The sequence below is a fragment of the Myotis nattereri genome, assembly GCF_964212035.1.
Source record: "Myotis nattereri genome assembly, chromosome: 1".
NCBI lineage: Eukaryota > Metazoa > Chordata > Mammalia > Chiroptera > Vespertilionidae > Myotis > Myotis nattereri.
In genome coordinates, this window is record NC_138075.1 from 74005471 (window position 1) to 74029641 (window position 24171).

Below are 24171 nucleotides of genomic sequence, written 5' to 3' on the forward strand. Positions count from 1 at the left end.
ATTTATTATGCTTGTCCTGTATTCACAGTTTATAGAATGCATCTCCATGCAAGGTTACGTACCTCTCACAACAGTCTTTGACTCGGGCATTATTAACTTCACATTGTAAGTAAGCCTCATTGCAGTAAGGACTTACCCAAAGCCAGGCAGCTAGCAAGTAATCTAATCAGCTCTCAAGCCGGGGACTTTGGAATTTCATTTTGGTTCTTTTTCTATTAAATCATGATCACAGACTTAATCAAACTGTCTAGGTCAATGGACGTCTGGTTGGAGGACAGGAAAGGGCCTTTGTACTCCAGCAATCAGCGAGAACTGGAGCGTGGGGTGAAACCTTATGTGCCAGGGCATGTTTATTTGCATCTTCCCCAGAATTAGGACTGACTTCAAAGAATGAAAATGATCTCACCTTTATTTGGAGTGAATGGACAAGCGTGGTTATGGGGCACGGATGGGGCACAAAGAAAGTGGAACAGTTGTTTCTGGTTGTTTTTTGAGTCAGTCTTGGTGGGTGTCAATACCCAGGGTGTTGGCAATTCATTGTAGGGCAGAAAGAAGACTTTTTTTCCTTTAACTTCCAAAAGCAGGACTGATAGGGTAGGTTTAGGTCAGTAATCTATTTAGGGGATTACATATTGTTTAGGTTTCATGTGGCATCTCAGTTGTAAGAAAAGCAACCAAACCAAAACAAAACAAAAAACACTAGGGGAGTGAGGGCTTGTGCTTGGGGGAGGGGATGGTGGGGAGAGGTCAATGGGGGAAAAAAGGAAACGCATGTAATACTTTAAACAATAAATAATTTTAAAAAATAAAACACTAGCCCAATTTCTTCTTCTAACTCGTGGTTGTAACTTTGGAGCCATCAGTGATATGTCTGTAAAGATCAGAGTAGTCTATTGTTATAAGGAGACATAGACCCTTGAATGCTGTGTATTCATAAATGGCTTCAATAAAATAATAGTAATATGAACAAAATACTATTATCAATTGAGTGCTTGTTAGGTGCAAGTACTGTTTCAGGGGTTTTATATTTACCAATTCATTTAATCTCAAACAATGCACAAAGAAATTATTATTTACATTTCACAACTAAAAAAAAATTGAGGCAAGAAGTAAATACAGTTTGCCCAAGGCCACATGACTCAATTCAGAGATAAGCTTCCAACCCAGCCAGTCTGACTTCAGAGCCTGGTTCTCTTCTCCGCTCTGCTGTAATGGATTTCATATGAAAAACTGAAGTAGCAAGATCAGTCAATGCACAAGACAGATTTTAAAAAACTTCTTAATGCTTGAACCATGATTACATAAACACCTGCACCAAAATGCATTAGTGCCAATGGAGGCTTTCTCTCTCTGGATGTGTAACTTATCATATGAACTCTCCAGAGTCACAGAGCCCAGGGCACTCTGCTCTGTCTTCTTTCCTCTCTTCAAAGACTCCAATGAGGTTTGCTGCTATTGAAACTAGAATTTTCTTCCTGGGGTCAAAGACTTGAATGGTAGGTTATAGCTTCAAAGGGGAATATTGTGAAGCCACAAGTTCTATCTCAAAGCTCTAAATATACTAAGACCTTTATTAAAACCTCCATTTGTCAACTTAAATTGAAGAAAGTTGAGAAGGTTAAGTGCCCTCTTAAAAGCAAGATTTGTAGGAAAAAACAACAAAGCCTTAACTACTATTTAGATGGCTTTTAGGCATTCAATATCCATTTATCTGTGATTTTGGCCCAGATGCAGCTGATTCTGCAAGTTTTTCAAGTTTTGTTAGTGGTTACCTTTAGTTGTTTGGGGGCCTTTTATAGCTGCCTTCTCTAGAGCAATCTCTCCGTAAAACATATAACATCTCTAGTGGTAGACAGCATCTGCTCCCGTGATGGCCTGCATGAGAAAGTCCTATATGTTAATTGCTTGTCCATAAAAAGGCAGAAATCTCAAGTAGAGCATATTATAATTTTCTAGGTTTAACTGGTCTAGTAAAAACAATGACAATTTAGCCTTCCTAAAAATGTGCATCTGTATGCAGATGTTGACTGTCTTTATATCACAGACCCTGTTATTTTTGGAAAATGAGCAGGTGGTGTTGCACTGTCCTTGTGTTTCTGCAATAGTCACACAGATTTGAGCTCATGAATTTTTACCTAAAGGAAAAGAAATGAGGATGTTATTGCTAAAGGAAGCATTAGCTTCATAGCTGAGAGGCAAACATATGCTTAACTTGCACATAAAGGAGCACACAAATGATTAACCCTTTGACTCAGCTGGAAAGGAATGAGTCTGACTGGCTTCTCCTTTCCATTGTCTTCTTTCTGAGGGTCTCTAGGTAAACAAGTGACTCATTTTGAATGAGCTATTGCTGGGTTCTTGTCAGAAGGAGGCTTGGAGGATAGAATTGCCCCTGAAAATTGGCAATAAGTCAGAATCTGAACAGGCATCATGGGAATTTGACTTAAGGCCAGGGGACATCACCTCATCTGGTCCTTCGGTTCTTTCCGAGGTTGGGGTTCACTCAACAAAGTGAAGATACTGGAGAATTGAAAAACAGGGCTTCTGACAGCAAGGAGTTTCCAGCAAAGAGAAGACTGGAGGCAAAGAAACCAGAGTTAGACTGCCGAGCACTCTCAGTCAAAGTACTGGCATGCCCTAGAGATATTGTGGGCTCGGTTCCAGATTACCACAATAAAGTGAGTATTGCAGTAAAGCAAGTTGTAATCTTGCTGTTGAAGGGTACTGCCTTCAATTTGTAAAGACTGCCACATCTGTGATGCACAAGAAAGCAAGTGAAGGAGCACGAGGTATGCCTGTAACTGGCCAGACTAGGCAGCTGAGACACTCGTTTGTAAGACTTGGTTTAAATCAGTCTGTTACTCCATTGCATGCAACCTTGGCCTTTTCTTTCCACCTACTTTGCCATCCAATGACCTGGTCTAAATACTAAAAGGTAGAAATTAAACTGTGACTATATCAGTGTAACATGCTGAGTTTAATCTTAAGACCCTGGGCCAACTAAGCTCCATCATCCATTCACTGGGAATTTACTGGGCACCTCCTCTGTGCAAGGCCTTGTGCTAGGCACACAGATGAATCAGATATATTCCCTGTCTTCAGTGATCTAACAGCCAACAGATGGAGGCAGACAAAGCTGCAGAGAGTACTACAGAAGTGTGTGATGGGCCTTTCCAGATTAGGTGAAGTGCATGATGGCTTAGAAAATGAGGAGTGTGATAGAGACAGGCAATCTAGGCTAAAACAGTGTTTGCAAATGCTTAGAGGTAAAAGAAAAGCATGTCACTTCAGCTACTAGCTCCAGCGGGCTGAAGGTTAGGATTGGAGTCATTGGGGGGCTAAGGATGGAGAGGTAGGAAATGAGGCTGTGGAGGTGAGGGCAGGAGCCAGATGAAGAGGAAGAATTTGAATTCTCTCCACAAAATCTGAGTTATGGGCAAACCACTTGAGCTGTTAAGCACTGGAGTGAGATGCTCAAATTTGTCTTCTGGGGATATCACTCTGTCAGGAGCATGCAGGGTTGATGGAGAGGAGTGAAACAGAAGGCCAAGCTCAGTAAGGAAGCCATTGCAATTCTAGGGGTAAGGGCAATGGGAATGGGGAGGAGGGGGAAAGTAAAGGAAATTTTAATTGGATATGTAAGAAAGAGGAGCTGTGGATGACTTCCAGAATTCTGCCATGGGTATGTGGGTGAAGGATGATGCCTGTCACCCATACAGGGAGTGGAGAAGGAACAAGTCTGGGAAAGGGAAGATAATGAGTTTTGGATGAATTGACTCACAGTGAGTCAGGGATATCCAAATGGAGAAGAACAAGCAGCCTTCATTCTAACATAGAGATCTGGTGCTCAGACAAGAGAGATTGAGGAGTCATCCATGAAGGAGGTGTGAGTTGAAACTAGTCATTCTGATGGAGTCACTAGGTAAATAGTGTGAATAGAGCAGAGGCCTGAGGACAGAGGTTGAATGAAAGGTAAGAAGAGAAGACGACAACTGGGAGATCAGTGCATTCCCTTAGAAGACAGAAGAGAAGACATTTCCAGGAAAAGGAAGGTATCGCTAGTGTCCATTGTCACATAGAGAGGTCAGGAAGACAGGGTCAGAAAATGTCCTCAGATATACAAATAGGAGGTTGGTGGCAACATGGAGTGTAAGCAATTGGCTGTAGGAGCAGAGATAATATCATTGAACAAATGGCTAAGGCTTGGTTACATTGTCACAAAGAACAGGCCCGGGATTCTGTTCTCCGGATATTGGTTCTAGAAAAAAGTATTAGGCAAAACAGCCTACCTTGTTATAACAAAGAGCAGTAAGAATACGTTATTACCTATTTATGTGCACATAATGCCATGCTAAACAGAGTAGAGGGAGAATTAAACACAGTTTATGCATTCATGGAGCATGAGTCTCAAAACTCTAAAGTTGGGTAAATGGACCAAAAGTAATCTTTTTTTAATGGGTATTTTCATAGAATGTGTTCTCATAGAATTCTAATCACTAGATACTTTACAAATCCCAGAAAAGATAGTTCTGTATTGTTTGTAAGTAACTGCAATCCAATTTTGATAATTTATGGTAGCGTTTAACCCTCACTTTCAGTAAGTCCTTTTTCCTATCTTATTTCAATCTCTTCAGATATATTTTTAGGGCTACCCTGTCTTGTTCTGACCACAGTGGATAATAGATGGTTACCATTTTCCATCATTAATCCTTCCCATATTTGCAGGTGAATAATAAATTTACTTTCTGCTGGGAATCCCAAAGGAATAAATAACTAATAAAGATTAAAGAATTGATCTTGCAGAATGCCAAGAGGATTAACTAGTTAATGAACAATTATAGGCAGAGCAGGCAAGCACATGACAAGGGAAGTTTTCATTGGAAAGAGAAGTGTGCAAAATAGTATTACATCTTGATTTTATGTTTTCAGTTGTTTTCTAAAAAAATATATTTTTATTGATTTTTTTTTTAGAGAGAGAGGAAAGGAAAGGGAGAGAGAGGCAGAAACATAAATGAGAGAAAACATCAATTGGCTACCCACTACATGCCCCTTACTGGGGATTGAGCATGCACTCCAGGCATGTGTCCTGATTGGAAATGCAACCAGAGACCTCTTGGCTCAAGGGTCGATGCTCAACCACTGAGCCACACTGGCTGGTCTCAGTTGGTTTTTATGTATCTTTTGGTGCTTTGCATATGAATTTCTTGACATTTATAGATGAACTCCCATGAGGTTTAGATTTTAATGACTTTTGAGGTGCTCTTCCCCTAAACATTCTATGATTCCATATGGACCATTTGGTCTGGCTTTGCCAAGGCATTAGGGGTGAGTTATTTAAATGTCTGACCAAATATATCAGGCAAATTTTTAAATTAAAATTTTGTATGGCCCGATAATGATGTTATAAATATCCAAATGGCTCTTGGCAGAGAAAAGGTTCCCCACCTCTGTTCTAGAGGAATACAACTAATAAGGGGCATGCACATGGAATAGGCTTTGGTGATTGGAGGGTCTTGAGTCAATAGTGGCCTCTTTGGGATCCTTGATTAATAGGAACTGAGACCATACCTGATCTTTCCCCCACTATTTTCCTTTTATTACATCTAAAACTGAAGTGTCTTTTTGTGATTCCATACCTGTAGAAGACATCTGCCAGCCTACTCTGATTTCCCCAGCTGTTACCTCTGACCTGAGTCACCTGGGGAGATCTTAATTACCTGCACCCAGAACCCCTCCCCAGAGATTCCCATTCATTTGGACTGGGGTGGGGCTCAGGCATCAGTATATTTTTAAAGTGCTCCCAAGGATTCTCATGTGTACATGGGGTTTAGCCCCACTGCTTTCCAGTAGAGCCAGGTTTATTATGTCCGCCTGAAACTCATCAAAGAGCATTTTGGGGAAAAATATAGAATAAAAATGAATTAATTCTTCCTTTGCTTTCTCCCCAAGACAAGAAGTGCTTTGTGTCCTAGAGATCAGGGACTTCTTTTTATCTTGGACTGGAGCTGAGGCTTATTTTCCAAAGTCTCATGGAGGTGAAAATTTGGGTGGTCCAAGTGGCGAATGGACCATGAGGCTTGGACAGTGTGAGGCTAAGTGGCCAAACCTTGCTTCAGAGGATGGAGGGAAAGGTGGGGGGTTCACAGGTAGCAGAGACCTACAACCCTGCCCATATACTCCACCTGGGAGATGGTAGGCCTGTGAGGGCCAAGGTGCATGAGGACCTTGGGGTCTGTATTCTCTGTGGCTAATAACATTAAAGAAGCAGTGGATACTTATCATCAGATGGACCACACAGATCTGGACAAAGGGCATCTCCACAGCAATCTTGATGGATTTAGACCAGGTGCTTTGCTCCAAATTTCATGGAATATGTAAATCTCATGGAATTATTATGTAGCCATAGGGAGAGTAACGCTTCCCCAAACATGACTGAGATGGAAATTATTGCAAGTAAGGATTCAGAGCCAGACATTGCTGTTTGGAAGTTATTCTTTTTTTTTCTTTTCATCTGAAGGATCTGGTGTATCTTCTAGTCTCTGTAGCAAAATGAATCAAGTAATGAGGCTTAAATTAATTGAATAACCTCATCTCATATGCTTTTAATTTTATTGGGTTTTTATTAGCTTTTGGGTTGGCCAAGAGCTCTGAAGACTTTTGTTGCAGGAGGACACTTGCGTTTTCTTCATCTGTTCATAAGATGTAGAGGTTGCTCAGGAATTTTTTATGGCAGGGCTTAGGGATAGGAGCGTGGCTATGATTGGGGAGGGGAGCAGAGAGAATGGCCCAGGGGCTGTGCTCACTTGATAGAACATTGAGAAACAGTTGAGTGTTTATCTTTTATTTAAGAAAGAGGAAGGTGCCTCTTTGATTAAAGCCAACTAGCTGGAGCCCTCCCCCTGCCCCTCAATAAGGTGAGAACTTGAAAAGCTGCATCGCTAAGTGGTGGTAGTGAGTGTCAATTATAGGAACTACTGAAACACTTTCATCACAAGAGGAACTTCAGTATAGTTGGAAGAACTTAGGTTTTAAAGTTGCACTGAACTGGATTTAAATAGCCACTTTCTAGCTTTGATGTATTTTGTATTCTCAGGACCTCGCCATGCATGGTATATAATAGGCATTTAATGAATACTTCATAAATTAATGAATAATGGATGGACTGAAAAAATCGCCATCTGACTCCTTTCAGTCACTTAACATATCAGAGCCTCGCTGAACTGTCTTTACCTGTAGAATGCTATTTGGGAAGGCTTTTTATTTTTGTTTTTTGTGTGTGTATGTTTTAAGGAATTTATGTTGGATTTTTATTTGAAATCTCATTTCTGTTCTTTTATCTTGTTAAAGAGTCTTTAAGTCAAACTGTTATATCATTTTACCCCCTTTTTCTTTTTAAGTACTGGGCAATTATTCTTCCAGTGTCCTGATTTTTTTACAAATATCTGCAAATGTCAGAGGGCAAATAGGAAAGGAGATGAGTCAACTTTGATTTTTGTTTTAATTTCTGTCCTTCAATTTTATTAAGAGAGTCTTAATGGTTAGCCATTATATCAATATGATACCTCTTTAAAGATTTTTTTTTCTTCTCAATTTTGAAGTTTTTCCAATTCAGGATCAATCTCTTGCCATTCAGGGACATGATTTATTCATCTTAATAGCGACTCAAACCGATAGACCTTTTATGGCTTAACCAAAGACACAAGAGGCATCCCATAAGAATGCAAAGGATGCAGCCCTCATTAGATCCAAAAGTTCATTGCCAGAGTTAGCCTAAGAAAGATAAGGGGGCTGTTTCAAAACACAGGGAATCGAAGATAAACTATTGCATCTGCAAATAACATGGATGGATCTTGAGAATATCAAACCAAATCTTTACTGGAGTTGCATTTGACTAAGAAACTAGTTTCACCAATGTTTTCTCCTGCTAGTCTAAATTTAGAAAGAGACAGAAATTATTTTCTTAAACCAGACCCTCAGATAAAGATCTTAGGAGCTAAAGAAGGTAAGAAAAGCTTACCTGTTTGCCTGCTGAATTGTCAGACACCCAGATCTCTTAGCTGCAGTTGTCTCAGAAAAAATGCACTTTTCCAGCTGAGAAGTTCTCCTAGCTGGCTCATCAAAACTGTCAGGGAGATGAAGGATTAATTTATTATTAGTCCTACAGACGGACTAATAATAAAATGATAAAATTGACACAAGACTAGGTTAACAGGAGAGAAACCAATTTAATATGTGCATGTGGGAGAATCATAAGACGCTGACATCATAAAATGAGACTCAAGGAAATGATCAAACTGGGCAGCCTTTAATACTTTTTAGACAAAAAGGCAGGAAATTTGTAAGAAATTGACAAGACAAAAAAAAAAGTTGCTGCTCATTAGAAAGGAACCTGTGCAAGGTTTGGGCTGGGGAAGTAAATTAGTGAGGGTGTTACAAGGTTTGTTTTTATAGGCTTTTTGACTCTGGATTTTTTAACTCTCCTGATGAGGTTGTCTCTCAGCCCTCAGAAGCAGGGAGGGCACCTATCCTGTGGCAGATTTGTGTCCTGCATTTAGGGGAACAGAGGAGAGTCAGAGAGCTCCTCCCACTCCTGCTGCTTTTCCAGGGATGTTAATTCTGAATAATCACTATGCCATTGGGGGATGTCTTGGGGCAGCCTGCCCTGGGCACCAACAGTGGGCATGCTGATAACTAATTTGATGAGATTTTGAAGATTTTATGAAATATAAAGTGCTTAAACCGGTGCCTGGTGCAATCTCTTTATATTTGAAAGGCCTGCCCTTAAACAACTTCCCTTGTGCGGTTTATTCATTGTGTCCTGATAGAAAGCCTGGCGGAATTTTAATCCTCAAGTGTGGGCAGTTGCTGTGTACAACAGCCTACTTAACCCCGTATGAGACTGAGAGCTAAGCCCTGAGCTCAGCCATAGCAGGGGGTGTTGAGGAGTAGTCCTGTCAGCCGAAATAGGCATGGCTTTCCAGGGTCCACTGACACCCCATGATGCAGGACCTAGGATCCCTGGCAGTGTCTGGTTTTGAGTCCCGGCTTTTGGGGACTCAGTCTTTAGATTTTCACTTAGATTTGACCCACATTCTGATCCACTCTTTCTCCTGACTTTCATTCCTTTCAATCGACAAGCATTTGTGACATGTTTGCCTTCTGGTAAGCATTAGGGATACAAGACAAACAAATCCTTTTTCTGGATTTGGGGATAGAGACAAGAATTCTGGAAAAGAGGGATTTAGACAAGAAATCCAAGAGTTACTATGTAGAGGGGACACCTCTAATAGAACCATATACAGGAGAACTCTTCCGGGGGCAGAAAAACTGTCAGGGAGGAAACAGAAGTAGCTCAGACATCCATCCCTGCATTCTCGTCTCTTGTCTTAGATTCTTTGGGTCTTCAATTATATCATTTCTGCAAACCACAAGCCAGTTTGACTCCACATGTTCAAAAAGAATAGGGAAGCTCCAGGCGGACAGATCCCTGGCCTGTCTTGTTCACCACTGTACCCCAGGTCTTGAGACAGAATCCGGAACATCAGTAGGCATGCAAATACTTCTCATATGTATGACTTAGTTCTAAATAGACCTGGAAGAAATGGATGGTTTTTAAAGAAATGAGTCCTGGACAGTTCATATGGCTTTATGTACCATTAAATTATAAAAACACGTCTTTTGCCTTTAAGTGATCTGTTTTCAAAGACTTACCCATCTAAATGTCAGCCCATTAAATTCATTAAGATCTACTAATATTATCAGCATTCTTTTTGAAAAAGGCACAGTGTTCATAGCTATTAGATTTTGTGTGGAAATTGCTGCAGGCTTTGTTCTGGCTTTCAGTAAATTGGAGTGATTATGCACATACACAGAGTATCTGAGTGTGTCCTACATGTTGCGTATTTTCGTTTCATTTCTTTTTTCTACAAATCTTAAAGGAGAAAATTCCCAAAAGTACCCTGCCTGAGGCACTGCCTTATATAAGTAAAATGAACCTCAAGACTTACTTTATTCTCTAGAAAGAAGAGCAGATGGTAACATGGCTCACTCCCATGAGCATAGGCATTGTCAGAAGATCAGGCTACAAGTGGGTGGGCTGTCACAGGTGAATTGCATGGAACTATGCCTCAACTTAGAAGCCAAAGGTCCCAGAACCATTGATAAAAGTAAAGGAAATTTACTTAAAAATAAAGAATAGATCTAATAACATAAAAATAAAAGCATCATTGTGCAGTTTCATCAAGGTCTCTCAGTAGTGCTGTGATAGAAACAGAATGCTCTTTGTGTCTTTATGGGGTCACATGGCTTAGATTGCATCAAGGTGGAGACTCAGTGCAAACCCATCAGCATTTATAATATGAAACTGGGAAGTTGAAGCTTCCTGGTCAAGTCTCCTTTATAAAATCAAGTTCAGGGCAATGTGAGATCCTGAGACCTGAATTTTCCTTCTGTAAGTTTATTATCAACCCTTGCCACCTCTGAGGTTAGACATGGAACATTGTGATTTGCATTTGTATTTTTCCCCATTCATTCCTCACCCTGAAGGATATGCCTAAAGGAGAAAGAAACCAAAGGTGTGTGGGCATGCACCTAGGTGTGGTCACTACCTGATGTGTTCTCATTGGGTGGGAGAGACGTATTCAAAATGCTGATATTACAATTTTATAGAAAACCTTTTTGTAGCAGTTGGAAGAAATTGATTTTTTAAAAGAAAAACATCTTATGGGCCTGAAATTCCCTTGGTACCAACCAAGTCACTATTTGTCTATCTTATGAGAATAGAAAATTTTCACAAATTGACCATTGCTTCTAGAAGGACATGTAGTAGGCCACTGAATTCTTCCATGTCAGGTAAGGGCATGTTCTACATGACAGGGAATTGGTTACATATGTAAACCCTAGTACCTGCTTGTCTCTCTAATCAATTTAGGGCAAGGCATGTGTATCTCTTAGCTCGCTTCCCTGCAAGTTCCAAAGGGACCTATCCATTGGAGAGACTGAGTAAATTTTATAATCAAGCCCCAAACTCTGCCATCTTGGAGATGGGGAAAGGTATAAAGAGGGAACAGAACCTTCCTCTGGTTGCTGGAGCAGAAAGGGTCCTGCAGGCTGTGGGTCCCTCCAGCTGAGACTGAGGATTATTTGGTCACTTCCCATAAAGAAATAAAAGGGTATAAAGAATTCATAAATTTTTGTGGGCATTGTATTTAATAGGGGGGAAAATGACTAGTCTTTCATTCTGTGACTATTTGAGTGCCTACCATGATTGGGCATTGTTTTAGGCATTGGGGATATAGTGGTGAGCAAAACAGTGTCCACAAGGGTTATGTTCTAATAAAGGAGAAGAGAGATAAGAAACAAGTAAGTATATATTCTTAGTAAGTAAAGTTGGGAAAAAAGGCACTGAGCAGGTCCTAAAGGAAATGAGGAAGGGAGCCCTACCAGTATCTGGCAAAAGAGCCTTCTGGGCAAAGGGTTTGAAGAAGAGTCATGCTTCAAAGATTTGAGCTCCTAGAAGGAGGCCAGTGCAGCTGAAGCTAAGCAAGCAAAAGAGTGATGGAAGAGAGATTGTGGAAAGTGGGCATATTTTTAGGACCTCATAGATCCCAGAAAGAATTCTGCCTTTTTTCTGAGTAAGACGGGAAGCCACTGGAGAGTTCTGAGTAGTGAAGATTTCAGTTATATTTTCAAAACCTCCCTCTGGATAAAGTGTAGAGAAGAAATGTGAGTGGGAAACAAGTTCAGAGGTGATTGCAATCATCATGATAAGAGATGATAGCAGGAGCCAAGTGGTGGTGAAGAGGACGTAAGGTGATCCAATTGGATGTATTTTGAAGGTAGAAAATGGGTAGGATTTGTGGATGTGAGGGGAGGAGAAAAAAGGGGGTCAATATGACTCTAAGATGTTTTAAATTTTAAAAAATCTTTTTTTCCTGAGCCACCTGAAGAATGGAGTTGTCATGTCTTAATATAGAACAGACTGCAGGAAGAACATACTTGGAAGAGATGATCAGGAGTCAGATGTTGCACATATAAACTTGCGATGTCAATTAGACACCCACATAGAGATGTTAAATAAGCTATTGGAAATAATGAGTCTGGAGTTCAGAGAAGTTTGAGCAAATTTATGCAAAAGATACAAATTTGGGTGTCAACAGTATACACATGGTTTTCAAAGCCATGAGATCACCAGGGGGACAGTACAGGTAAAGAGAAGCCTGAGGAGTAGCCCTGGAGCACTATTTCAGCATTGAAGAGGGGAAGTAGGATGACCCAGCCAAGGACACTGGGAAGGAGCTGCTACTATACAGGAGGGAAAAGCAAAAGAAAGTATACTCACCTTACAAGACAAATGAGTAAAGTATTTAAACAAGAAAGGAATTATAGAGTATATCAACTTTGTCTCTTGGGATTCTGAAATTTCTATTTCACTAAATTTTGCAACAATCAATGAATAGCAAAGAACCGCTCTTAATTTTTGACCAATTCAAAAACAATAAGGATTTTTAGTGATGTCCCAGGGACACAATATATTGTCAGTCTCTGAGAACTGGACATGGACTAGTTAGCCTCTTCCTTTGTCTATAACCTCTGGCTTCATCATTTTTTAAATTAGATGAAGAACATTTGTGTGTCTCGTGTCATTGTGGAAGCAAACAGGGTAGAATAGATCCCTTCATGTAATCCCGACTATTTCCATGTTGTCATCCCAGACACTATGAGTAAGAAAATGTGAAAAAGGATCTTTATTATGCAATTTGATGCATAATTATTTTGTTAATTGTATTAGTTGTTTTTAAAAATATACAGTTCTTTCATTATTTTCACAAATTTTTGTGCTTTTCTACTCAGTACCAAACACTATGCTAGGCACTGAGGATTCACAGAGAAATGAGAGGCTCCTATCCCCAGGAGCTCAGAATCTAAGGAAGCAAATAGTCAAAATGATTGCTATTTAGAATACACAAGTAGCCACTTGTGTCAGTAATCCTTGTGAAAAAGTGGGGATAAATAGTCTCATCATCCGAAAGCCCTTATTTTTTTTTCAAGAGGTGCTTTTGGGTAAAACCTTAGAATGAGTTCTTTCACTCATGTCTTTGTTATGTGCTAAATATAATTTAGCATCAGTTCCCTAAAATCATCCCTGATGTTCAAGATGAGTGGCTAAGACACATCTTCCCTTTTTAAAGCAATAAATGGCTATGGATTTTCCTCTGCAGTAATATCTGCACTTAAATGTGGGCCATGAAATCTGCTGGCCTGCACTCTGTCCCATGTGCTCCCTGCTCACAAGCTTCTTGGTACCAGTGATGTGCAGATCTAACTATAGGGCTGTCATCAGCTGCCGAATGATCTACCTTAAATAGGGCTGTCAGCCATTTTGTTTTACTCCAAAAAGTTCTTTACAAATGACCCAGAGAGAAGAGAGAGAACCAAGGTGTCCCCAGCCGTCAACTCAGAGATGGCAAATATGCTTGTTCTGGCCTTGGGCTATGAGCCAGGGTGCAAGAAAGAAGCAATAGGGATAGAATAGGCAAGTTCCATTCATTTTCAAGTTATAACTAGAGGAGGGCTATAGTAAAAGCTTTACTTTGTCAGAGTTGACCTGTGATAATAATATGAAATCTAAGCAAAGAGAGCCAAAGGCTGTATGTTCATGTCCAGGGACAATCACTCAACACCATCATAAGCTGAATCTATAACAGGAATAGCTGGTGCTTGCATACTGAATAGCTTGGAGGGATGCCGACATACGATATACCTTGGATTTTAATTATTTTCCCCCTCAGCTACAAATTTTAGGGTGATGTTCATTCTTTGCAGTATTTTAGTCATTGGGCACAGAACAATGTTGTTTTATAGGATTTTTAGCTCCCTGGCAGTTCTCTCTGGCATTGCGCTCTGTGGTTGGGTTACTTTGCAGTGTTGTATGGCCATGTGAGAGGGCTGGGAACTATCTATTTTTATCAGCACCATCACCATGCCTTAGAGTCAGGAAGACATGAATTCAGACTTACTGTGAAGATCAGTCTCTTGGGGTTAAGAGGGCCAGTTTGGCACCATGGGAAAGACTGGCTTCCAATTAAGACAGTCCTAGGTTCAAGGTCAGGATCTATTACTTACATGCTGTGTGGTACACTCTGTACCTCAATCTCTTTATCTCCATTTTGAAAGTATATATATTAGTACCTACCAATTGTAAGGATTACACTGAAATACATACTATGATGGCACATAATAACTTCATTAAATATTCATTCACTAAAATTGCCTAATTCCTCTGAGCTTTGGTTTCCTCATTCTTAAAATAGTTGTGTTGTTGTGAATATTAAACAATCTAGGGGGACATCTCAGCAGAGTATCCAATATAGAATCAATAGTTAATATCATTATCAATAATAATAATTAAGCAACAGACTAAAAATGTTTGAAATAGACTCCAAAACCCATGAGTGCTTATTCCTCATTACTTTTTTATGTCAACATCTGTTCTTTTTTTATTCATTTCTGACTCATCAATGAAACAGTGACCCTTTCCATAATAACTCTTGTTATATGGCTGAGAGTGGAGAAATCTCTTATTTTACTCTTATTCCATATCACAATCAGCCAGCATGTGTTTGCCAAACATTATGTTCCCAGCTTGGATGGGGAAGCAGTTGTCTGCTCTAACAGAGTTTACAATTAACTGGCATTACAAGGTAAAAATACACCCATTTAATAAATTACAATTGTATGTGTAATGTGCACAAACTATTATGCTAGTGAGAAATCTGATAAGTGTAATCATGAACCAGATGTGGATCCTGCCTCCCAGGGTGACAGAGGCAGCTGAGAGGAGCAGGAGAGAGAGCATGGATACAGACTACATGGACTGCATGAGCTCTCAGACAAGTTACTTAACTGCTCTGTAAGGGCTCCCTGTTTGTCAAATGGACCTGTATAATAGTATTTCTCTGAAGCTTAAATAGGTTGTTGTGCATAAAGTACAGTGCCTGTCAGAGAATCTAGTGGGGATAAGGCATGCATGTAAATAAGCCTAATGCAAGAGTCTGGTAATATTGCAATGAAAGTTCAGAGAAGAGAGATTGCTTGGGTTTCATGAAAAAAGGTGGGATTTGAGCTAAGCTTGGGAGGATAGTTAACATATGAATATGGGAAAAAAAAGGGGCAAATCAGGGCAGCTTTAGAATTAGAGATAGCATGAGTAAAGAAAGGTATGGAGGTAGAGAATACCAAGGAGTTCTATAGGGAAGAAGTTGGGGGAACAGGTAGGAAAGTGAAGGCCCTCGAATGCTAGTTTAAGAATTCTGTATTTGTTATGTGGATAGTGATGAGAATGCCATTATGGATTTTCAGCAGGAAAATGATAAGGTCAGAGCTATGTCTCTGGCAACAAATCAGAGGAAGAATGGTCTGGCGTTGTAAAAGCCTTGACTTGGTCTTTAGACCTCCAGTCTCTCCTTCCCCTGGCCCATTTGCTATAGGAGGAAGGGAAGAAGACCCAGAGACAGGAGATGATGTTTGAGTCTGGGTTGCTGAGAGGTTGAATGTGTCCTTAACAAATATAGGGAGTGTAAAAACAGACTGCAAAGGAAACCTGTCAGTGCATTGGGATGTACTGAGGTGTTCGCAAGTCCATGGATGTAGTTAAGCATAGGTGAAGGTTTGGAACCTTAGACTATCACCAGGTTGGAGGTAAAGATGACATAACAACTCCTGAGAATAAAACTGGAAGCCTAAGGAATGGATGAGATTGCTAAGGGGAAATGACAAGGACCTACTCTTGGATAATTCTTATATTTACAGGTGGCAGAAGAAAGAGAACATGGGAAGGCTCCATCTGAAAGGTAGGAAAACCAGAGAATACAGAATTGAATAAAGGAATGGAGGGGTTTTCAAGAGGCAGCATTTTATGGAGGCAGAGCAAGACTTACTTGGGAGACAGTAAGGAGTAAGGTAATAGGAATGAAGGAGAGATACGGCTGGAGGTGGAAGGGAGAACTCAACTGGGTGGGGGGCACCTTAAAACTCAGTCAGGGACCTTTGAATTCCTTGTTAGAAAGCAGAAGAACCTTTGTGATCTTAGAGATATTGTTTCCTGGGGACTTAAGAGATTTTTACACCTCGTCCTTAAGGATGGGAATGGGCTTGAAAGGTCTTAGCATTCCTGGTTATTGTGCCTTCGGACCTAGCGCTTTCTTCTTTTTAGTTTGTTTCTCTTTCTCTTATAGATGGGAGGTGTAGTCATTTGATATTGACTGAGTTGAATCTGCTGTGGGTACTACAAAAAAGGGAACATGTTTTGGTCTTATTCCAGTGAAATCAGAGTTCACACAAACTAAACATATATTACAAAAAAAACATAGATTTTTAGTGGAACAAACCCCCAGAGCTGTGATATTTTCTCTATCAAAAAATATATCATTCTTCAGAAAAAGTCAAGAACCATATGATTTCACTCATATGTGGGATGTAAAACAGGACACAACAATTGAACTAATAAGACAAACAAAAACTCAGACACAGGCAACGGTATGGGATTACCAGAGGCAAAGAGGAGGTGGGAGGAGGTAGAAGAAGGTAAAGGGGGTCAAATATATGGTGATGGAAGGAGACTTGACTTTGGTTGGTGAACACAATGCAATATATAGGTGATGTATTATATATTTGTGTACTTGAAACCTACATAAACTTATTGACTAATATTTTTTATTAACCAAAATTTTCACCAGAATTTTTTAATTGCCATTAAGTGTCAGGTAAGTGGTAACTAGGCTGTTGATAAATTTCCAAAGATGTGGAGATTAGCTCTCACCTACTTAAAAATATAAGAGTTTTTGCACCTGAGTAAAAGAGTACAATCTGAGTTTGACACTGGGGAGAACACAGTCTTTGGGGTGATACCAAATATGGAAGAATTTGCAACTAAAGGGGCTTCCTTGGAAATGGTACTCTCTGGAACTCCCTGGCTTGGCTTAAAGCAAAGGGTGAACGGAAGGTAGATCATTGAAGAGGAAGTATACATTGGTACAAGAATGAGTAGACTAGGTAGACGGGTCGCTGGAGAGGCTGTGTTCTGTGCTTTACCAATGAGTGAGAGAAGAAATGAGGTTAAATTAACTCATCTCATGTTTCCAAATGGAACTGCGGTGCAAAGATTTCAGTGTTGTGCACTTGAAGGGTCCAGATATCTGTTTCTTAAAAGTTTGTGGTGCTAATAGCTGCTGTCTGGTACAGGCTGCCACTCCAGGCGGTGCCCGCAGCCAGGTCAGCACTGAGCATACAGTTCCGGACACAGCAGGTGCGGAGGAGTGAGAGTGTTTGGAGAGGGTACGTCTGGCTCCAAGTCCCACACCCATCTGCGTGTCACCCTGAGTGATGACCTAGGGAAGGACTTGTGCTGGACTGCTCTTCAGCAAGTGGTTAGTGAGCCAGGGCAGGTTCGTTTCTTGCATTAGCTGATTGGCAGCCTGGGTTATGAGGATGTGAGTTATAGGGCAGGTACATTTCAGAAGACACAGAGGCTCGAGGCAGCTAGTGCAAGGTCAAACCAAGGTATTTTGGGCTCCTTTGGGTGGAAAGGGCATGGGAAATGAGATCATGGAAGGAGATTCTTTAGACAAATTCTGAAGAGAAAACTTTTTCGACTTTCACCAGGTCATGAAAGTCTGTTCACAATCACGCTTCTGTGATTTTGCAAATGCCTGTTTTTTTTACGGTGAATTGTGTGTAGGTGTTAGATATTTAATATTTCTCAATAGGGGGTCCTCTTGACATTTTGGACAGAAAAATTATATGTTTTGAAGATTGCAGTACAGACCATTTAACTCGCACAACCCCTACTTAGCAATGCATGTAGCACCTCTCAATCATTTTGACAACTGAAAGCACTCCACAATGCCCATGCCCCTTAGGAGGATGGTATTACTTCTGGTCATTCTAGGATCTGGGGGAGACTCCACCTGGGGAAAGCCTTTATTCTCTTCAGAGGTTTCACTGAGTTCACCTTTTGAAAGCAGTGATGTTCTAGAGTTTATTCTGTTTCAGTTCAAATGAAGACCACGAATTCTGACTTCACTGTAAGCAGAGGCACTGGAATTTATTACTGATTCAATTTAATGATGAGCAGTGACATTCCAGTGCTAGCAAAAGCATAGAACTTTTTCTTCTCTCAATCTTCATTTCATACATAATTTTCATCTGTGGTTTGTGGCTCCTCTCATATCCCTGTGGCCCCTGACCAGTCTCCGGGCACCAGCAGACACCTCTGTTGGAGTCTGGTGCTACTGAATCTCATCTTCCCACCAGATGGAAGGGTTTTATCTTTCCATATGGCTAGGTACAGTGCAGACACCATTTCATAAAACCTTGTTCCCATTTAATCTGCCTGGACAAACATTAACACCAGGGGACATGGGGGTGAAAGAGAGGACAGGAGAGTGAAGCTGAGAAGGAAGCTCTAACCAGCTCATCTCTGGTTACTCCTTTAACTTAACCGCACCTGGCATCTTTTTGAGGCTTGAATATCAAAGTCAAGTGATGGTGCATAGAGGGTATGGACGAATAGATTGGAGGTGCAAGAATGGAGGAATTGGTAAGGAAATATTTTCCTCTCAGCCTCACGCAGAGTTATGCAAGATGAAATCATACCAGTGTACACGGAGGTCAACCTTGTTTCTGACCATCGACAAAAAGGATGCATTTCAAACAAGGTTTCTGAAATGTTAAGAGGCTGCTTTTGAGAATGATGCATAGGAGGGAGGTATTTCCCTGGGAATTTAGAATGACTACTCTACTTGACCTCCAATTCCTTCTTTTAATGAACCTTCAAGGAATCCCAATCTTTCTTTCCCATGTGTCTAAAACATCTGTTACCCTCCAGGTTCCTTCTGTTATATCTGGCAAATGTGTCACCTACCACATATATTCCCTCCCCTGACAAAACATGACTCTTGCCTCCTCCAAAGCCCCCCACACAAAACAGACTTTCCCTCAATGAATTCCACTTCCCTCCCAACTCTGCTGTATTCTCTGTTTCCTCAATCACATCTTATTGTCTTATTTCATATCTGGAGAGATTGCTTAGATTTGCTTTCATATTCACTCAAGGGTTGAAATGATCTGCTCACCTGAGTTATGTGCATTGTATACATTTTACAAGTGAGGCCCATGCTGTCTGGATATGTATGTAGTGTGTACACTCCATGTACTTGCTCTTGGTGACTCCATACCAGAATCTTCATCGGGGGAGGTACTCAGTAATACCATGTGAATCAGGCATGTGAATAAAAGTCTCCTTTATCTATTTAATATTTAAAAGCATGTGTCTCTCAGTGTTCCTGATAAAGAGACACCAAGGTGACTTGGGGGCCTGGTCACCTTCCACATGGAGAGGGGGGCCCCTGACCACTCACATTTGTGTGTCTGTTCTTCCTGCAGGAAGACGAAGTGGTTCTCCAATGCATCGCCAACATTCACAAGGAGCAGAGGAAGTTCTGCCTGGCAGCTGAAGGCCTTGGAAATCGCCTGTGCTTCTTGGAACCCACTTCAGAAGCCAAGGTGAGAGTAATTACCTGCCCAGCACCTTCCCCCTTGGCCTCCCAAGCAGTCATTTAGGGAATGGGGCTGCTGGGAGATGGTGATGAAGATGGTGAAGAAATTTGAAAGGACACATTTATTTATTTTTATTTTTTAAAGTTTCAAGTGTATAGCATTGTAAGTCAACATCTGTATATACTACAGAGTGATCACTCCCAAAAGTAAAGCCTTTGACCCCTTTCACCTTTTTTTTTTCAATTTAAAGTCTTTATTTTTTAAGGTATTACATATGTCTCCTTTTCTCCCCATTGATCTCTTCCCAGCTGTTCCCACCCCCCAGCACATGCCCTCACCCCTCTACTGCGTGTCCATGGGTTATGCTTATGTGCATGCGTACAAGTCCTTTGGTTGTTCTCTTACCACCCCCCCCCCTTCCATGCCTTCCCTCTGAGGTTGGACAGTCTGTTCGATGCTTTTATGTCTCTGGATCTATTTTTGTTCATCAGTTTATGTTGTTCATTATATCCCACAAATGAGTGAGATCATGTGATATTTATCTTTCTCCAACTGGCTTACTTCACTTAGCATAATGCCCTCCAGGTCCATCCATGCTCTTGCAAATGGTAAGATTTTTTTCTTTTTTACAGCAGTGTAGTATTCCATTGTGTAGATGTACCCCTTTCACCTCTTTTGCCCATACCAAACCCCTATCCCTCTAGTAACCACCAATCTGTTCTCTGTATCTTTGTTTTCTTTGTTCATTTAAAAAGAAAAGGGAACATTATTTCTTGAATGGGAAGCAGATCAGATTTAAAACATAACTGTCTCCAGCCCAGGATGTGTTTCAGTGGGAACCTAGAGCATCAGCAAGAGTTAGAGGACCTTGTCTGTCTGTGTTCACCAGGACACAAGGAGGCCTTGAGATCACCAACAGAACTCATGGAGGAGGTTCTTTTAATACTTCCAGAACTCCTTTTCTTGTTATTAATTCCTAGAAATCTGAGTGTGTGTTCTTAACTGCCAGTTGTTATCTATTGCTATGGGGATTCATGGGAACTGGGGCCTGTGTTTCATAACAAGCACAACACTCTGAGTTTTGACTGTGCTGAAACTGTTGTAAGTGTCTGCCTGTTGTGACCTGGGATCAGAGAGAATCTTGCTCTGGTCCCTGCCTGTGTGATAGCATGTGATGTCAAACCAAACTTTTCTCCTTGCAATTTTGGATGGTTTCTGCTTTTTATGATCTGTATGTCAAATAGATGTGTGTGCTCAGCATTCTCAGTCCTGGCAAAATGCTTACATCATTTGGGGTTCTCCAGAGAAAGAAAACAAATAGAATCTCTCCCTCTCTAGATAGGTGGGTGGGAGGGTGGGTGGGTAAATGGATGGATGGGTAGATAGATAGATAGATAGATAGATAGGGACTTATTTTAAGAAATTGACTCATGTGGTTATGGGACTGGCAAGTCTGAAATCTATTAGGTCAGATCAGCTGGAAGTTCAGGCAGGAATTATGCTATCTTAGGCACAATTTTCTTCTTTTAGTTTTTATTGTTAAGACCTCTGATTGGGTGAGACCCACCCATGCTATCAAGGGCAATCACCTTTAAAATCAACTGATTATAGATATTAATCACATCTATGAAATATATATTCACATCAAAACCTAAATTGTTGTTTGATTAAACAACTGAGTACTGTAGCCTAATCAAATTGAAACACAGCCAACCACCACACCGTCCAGGCTCAGCTTTTCTTGCAGAACCATATTTTTAAATTTATTATTTTGTTGAGAGAATTACAGATGTGATTTTTTTTATCAGTTAGAAAATGGTTACATTTTCCAATAGGACCAGCTGGTTGGCATGGCATTTCTCCAGATGAACATACACAATACATACACATATGCCGAGTTTGACCCAAGCCTAGAACACATCTCCCAGAGGCCCTGTCCATTACGCTCTCTCTCATGGATCCACACACAGCGCCAATACCAGTAGGACAGAGTCACATTAAAATAAATGGCAGAACAAAGACATAAGGAAGATTTTATCTTTTTAAAGGTCTTAGACTTGATTTCCCTGAGGCCTTTTCTCATTTGCTTTTGGTCTGAGGTGTATATTTTTCTTTTCATTCCCAGCAGTCTGGAATAATAGGAAGACCATTCGACTAGAAGTCAAGAAGTTAATTCTCAATCATTAGCTAGTCATCTGACTATGGGCAAGTCACTCAGCCTTGATTTCCGTTTTCTCATCTTCCAGAATGAGGTGCAGTCTGATACAGGGGAGTGTTGGCCTGAATTAGAAACCACTGCTACCATTTTCTAACCATCCATTGAGTGGGGCATGGGACAGAGGTGTAGGGCACAGGCTCTGGTGCCAGACTGGCAGAGTTTGAATCCTGTCTTTGTCATGCAGCAGGTAAGCCAGGACCTTTCTGAGCTTAGTTTCTTCATTTGCTTAATGGGAATTTTATAGTAACTACCTAATAAGGTTGTTATTAGGATTAAATGGGTTAATAATGTGAAGTGCACAGCACATGTAAGTTGCCTAGTACATTGTAAACTCTGTATAATCATTGGATATTGTGATTTAATCTTACCTAAACCACACAACGTAAAGCAGATTAAAAACAACTATATCTCATAACCTAAAAATGCTTTGTATCCCCTAGGTATAAAAATAATGGTTCATGGTTATTAAAAAATTTCATGCATATGGCTTTATTGGTTTACTTTTGCTTCCTGGAATAAGTAAGTGTCCAGGGGTAGAAGTAATGGCGTCAGAAGCATGAACAGTATTAAACTGCTTTTCTAAAAGGATTTACCAATTGTTACAGTTGGCATGCCCACTATCATTTCATGAGTGTATGCCTCTTTATACATAGCAATAAGGAAAGTTCACTATGAGAGCTTCTCACAGAGAAATGGGGTCAAGTGCATAGAAAGGCTAAAGTAGGTAGGTATTCAGAAATTTTTGTTACCATTCCTGGGAGCAGCCTGCTTGATGAAACCATTTTCTGCGACCTTAGTCTTTCCTGCAGTCAGCTACAGCTATGCATACATCCCTCTGGTATATCCCCTCCCTTTTCACTAAATACTGCACCTAATTCTCTACCATCCAATTTCACAGCTAGCTGAGCCATTGTTAGGTTCTTGGAAGCTAACGTAAGATCACTTCTTGCAATGAAGTGAGAAGGTATATTCCCAAGCCTGGCACTGGGCATGAGGTGCAGACATTAAACACTGCTCTTATCAGAGTCAACCAGTGACCTTGGGCTTTCCTAGCCAAGGGTATTTAAATCTAGTTGAAACTCAGAGAGAGAAAATTGATATGCACTCTAAGGAGAAGACAAATCTCAGAGAAAGAATGGATGAGATAAGGTTGTCAATGTATACTTTTAGTGTACAAGCCCTGAGAAAAGGAGGTCCTCTTGAAGCAATGAGTGAGATGGTAGAAGAATAAGAAGCAAAAGTATAAGAATATCAACACTATCTGTACACATGGAGACTATTTAGCACATTGAAGAGCTCTTGTCACTTTGATTCCCATATGCCATGCCCCACCCTTCTCCTGAAACTGCAGATGTTAATTGATGGATAAAACCATCATTCAGTGTCCCTTTTAACTAAGCACAGCTCCAGGAATTAAAAAGCATCTTGTTTTGTAGGAAAAACTCAGAATTATATCAAGACCAAGAAACATGGAGAAAACCATTGCTTCTTTATTTTATTTATGAAATCAGCAAATGTTTATTTACTGTCATTTTTTAGTAGACTATCTGTTCCCAGGAACCAGGATTAATTACTTTTCCTCTGGTCTTTTGTGCGTGTGTGTGTGATCTGTTGTGTATCTGCAGCTTCCACCAAGAGATCTTGTTTTGTTATACTTCACATCCAGACTCAAAAGACTCTCATAAATCACTTGGCAGCAGTCTGTTCAGTGGGAAGTGTAAGGCATTCCTGTAAGGATTCTTGCAGTGGTACGGGTGTTGGCTTCTGAATCTCCACACTTCCTCCCCTGACCCCACCCTAACATCCCTAGGTGACAGCTCAGGTGCAAAGAGAGAGGTCTATATCAGGCAGGTATAATAATCACCATGGCTTAAAAGCCTCAGGCACCACAGGAACCAGTGTATCTTGTAATAGCTTTGGGCCTCTCAACAAAAGACCGCACCAGCTATAACAGTCTTCACATTTGGATAATCACAAAGATATGGCTTCCTATAAGGTATTGGTAGTGTTCCCAGTCATGAATCAAGACACCAATGAGGGATCATTTTTACTGTGAGTAATGTTCCCTAGCAACATAATTAACATAACAACTTTAGCATGTTGCCCCAAAAAACAAAACTGGACAGCTAACTGAAGGTCGAATTCTCATGCAGAAGGGGAAAAGAATTTCATAAGCCATATCCCACAGTAATCTTCACTGATGACAATTATTAAACCACTGTGGCCTTGTCAGATGTTTAGGGAATACCAACACCTTTCTAAATCCTTATTTCTACCATCTTTAATTTTAGATCATCAGCAAAACGTAGGAAGAATATGGGAACTTCTTAGACCAAGAGTTATTTGTTTCTTCCACTGATTTTAGTGATGATGAAACTAAAATTGATGAAGTGAAA

At 40.5% G+C, this 24171-nt stretch overlaps 1 protein-coding gene across 1 annotated transcript in view; it reads left to right on the top strand.

Moving 5' to 3' along the window:
• The window catches only part of RYR3 (ryanodine receptor 3), a 548626-nt gene that overhangs the window by 149220 nt on the left and 375235 nt on the right, over positions 1–24171 (top strand). The window contains exon 2 of the mRNA XM_081108039.1: positions 19444–19563. Coding sequence (XP_080964165.1) covers positions 19444–19563 — 120 coding nt within the window. The remainder of the gene's footprint in view (positions 1–19443; positions 19564–24171) is intronic.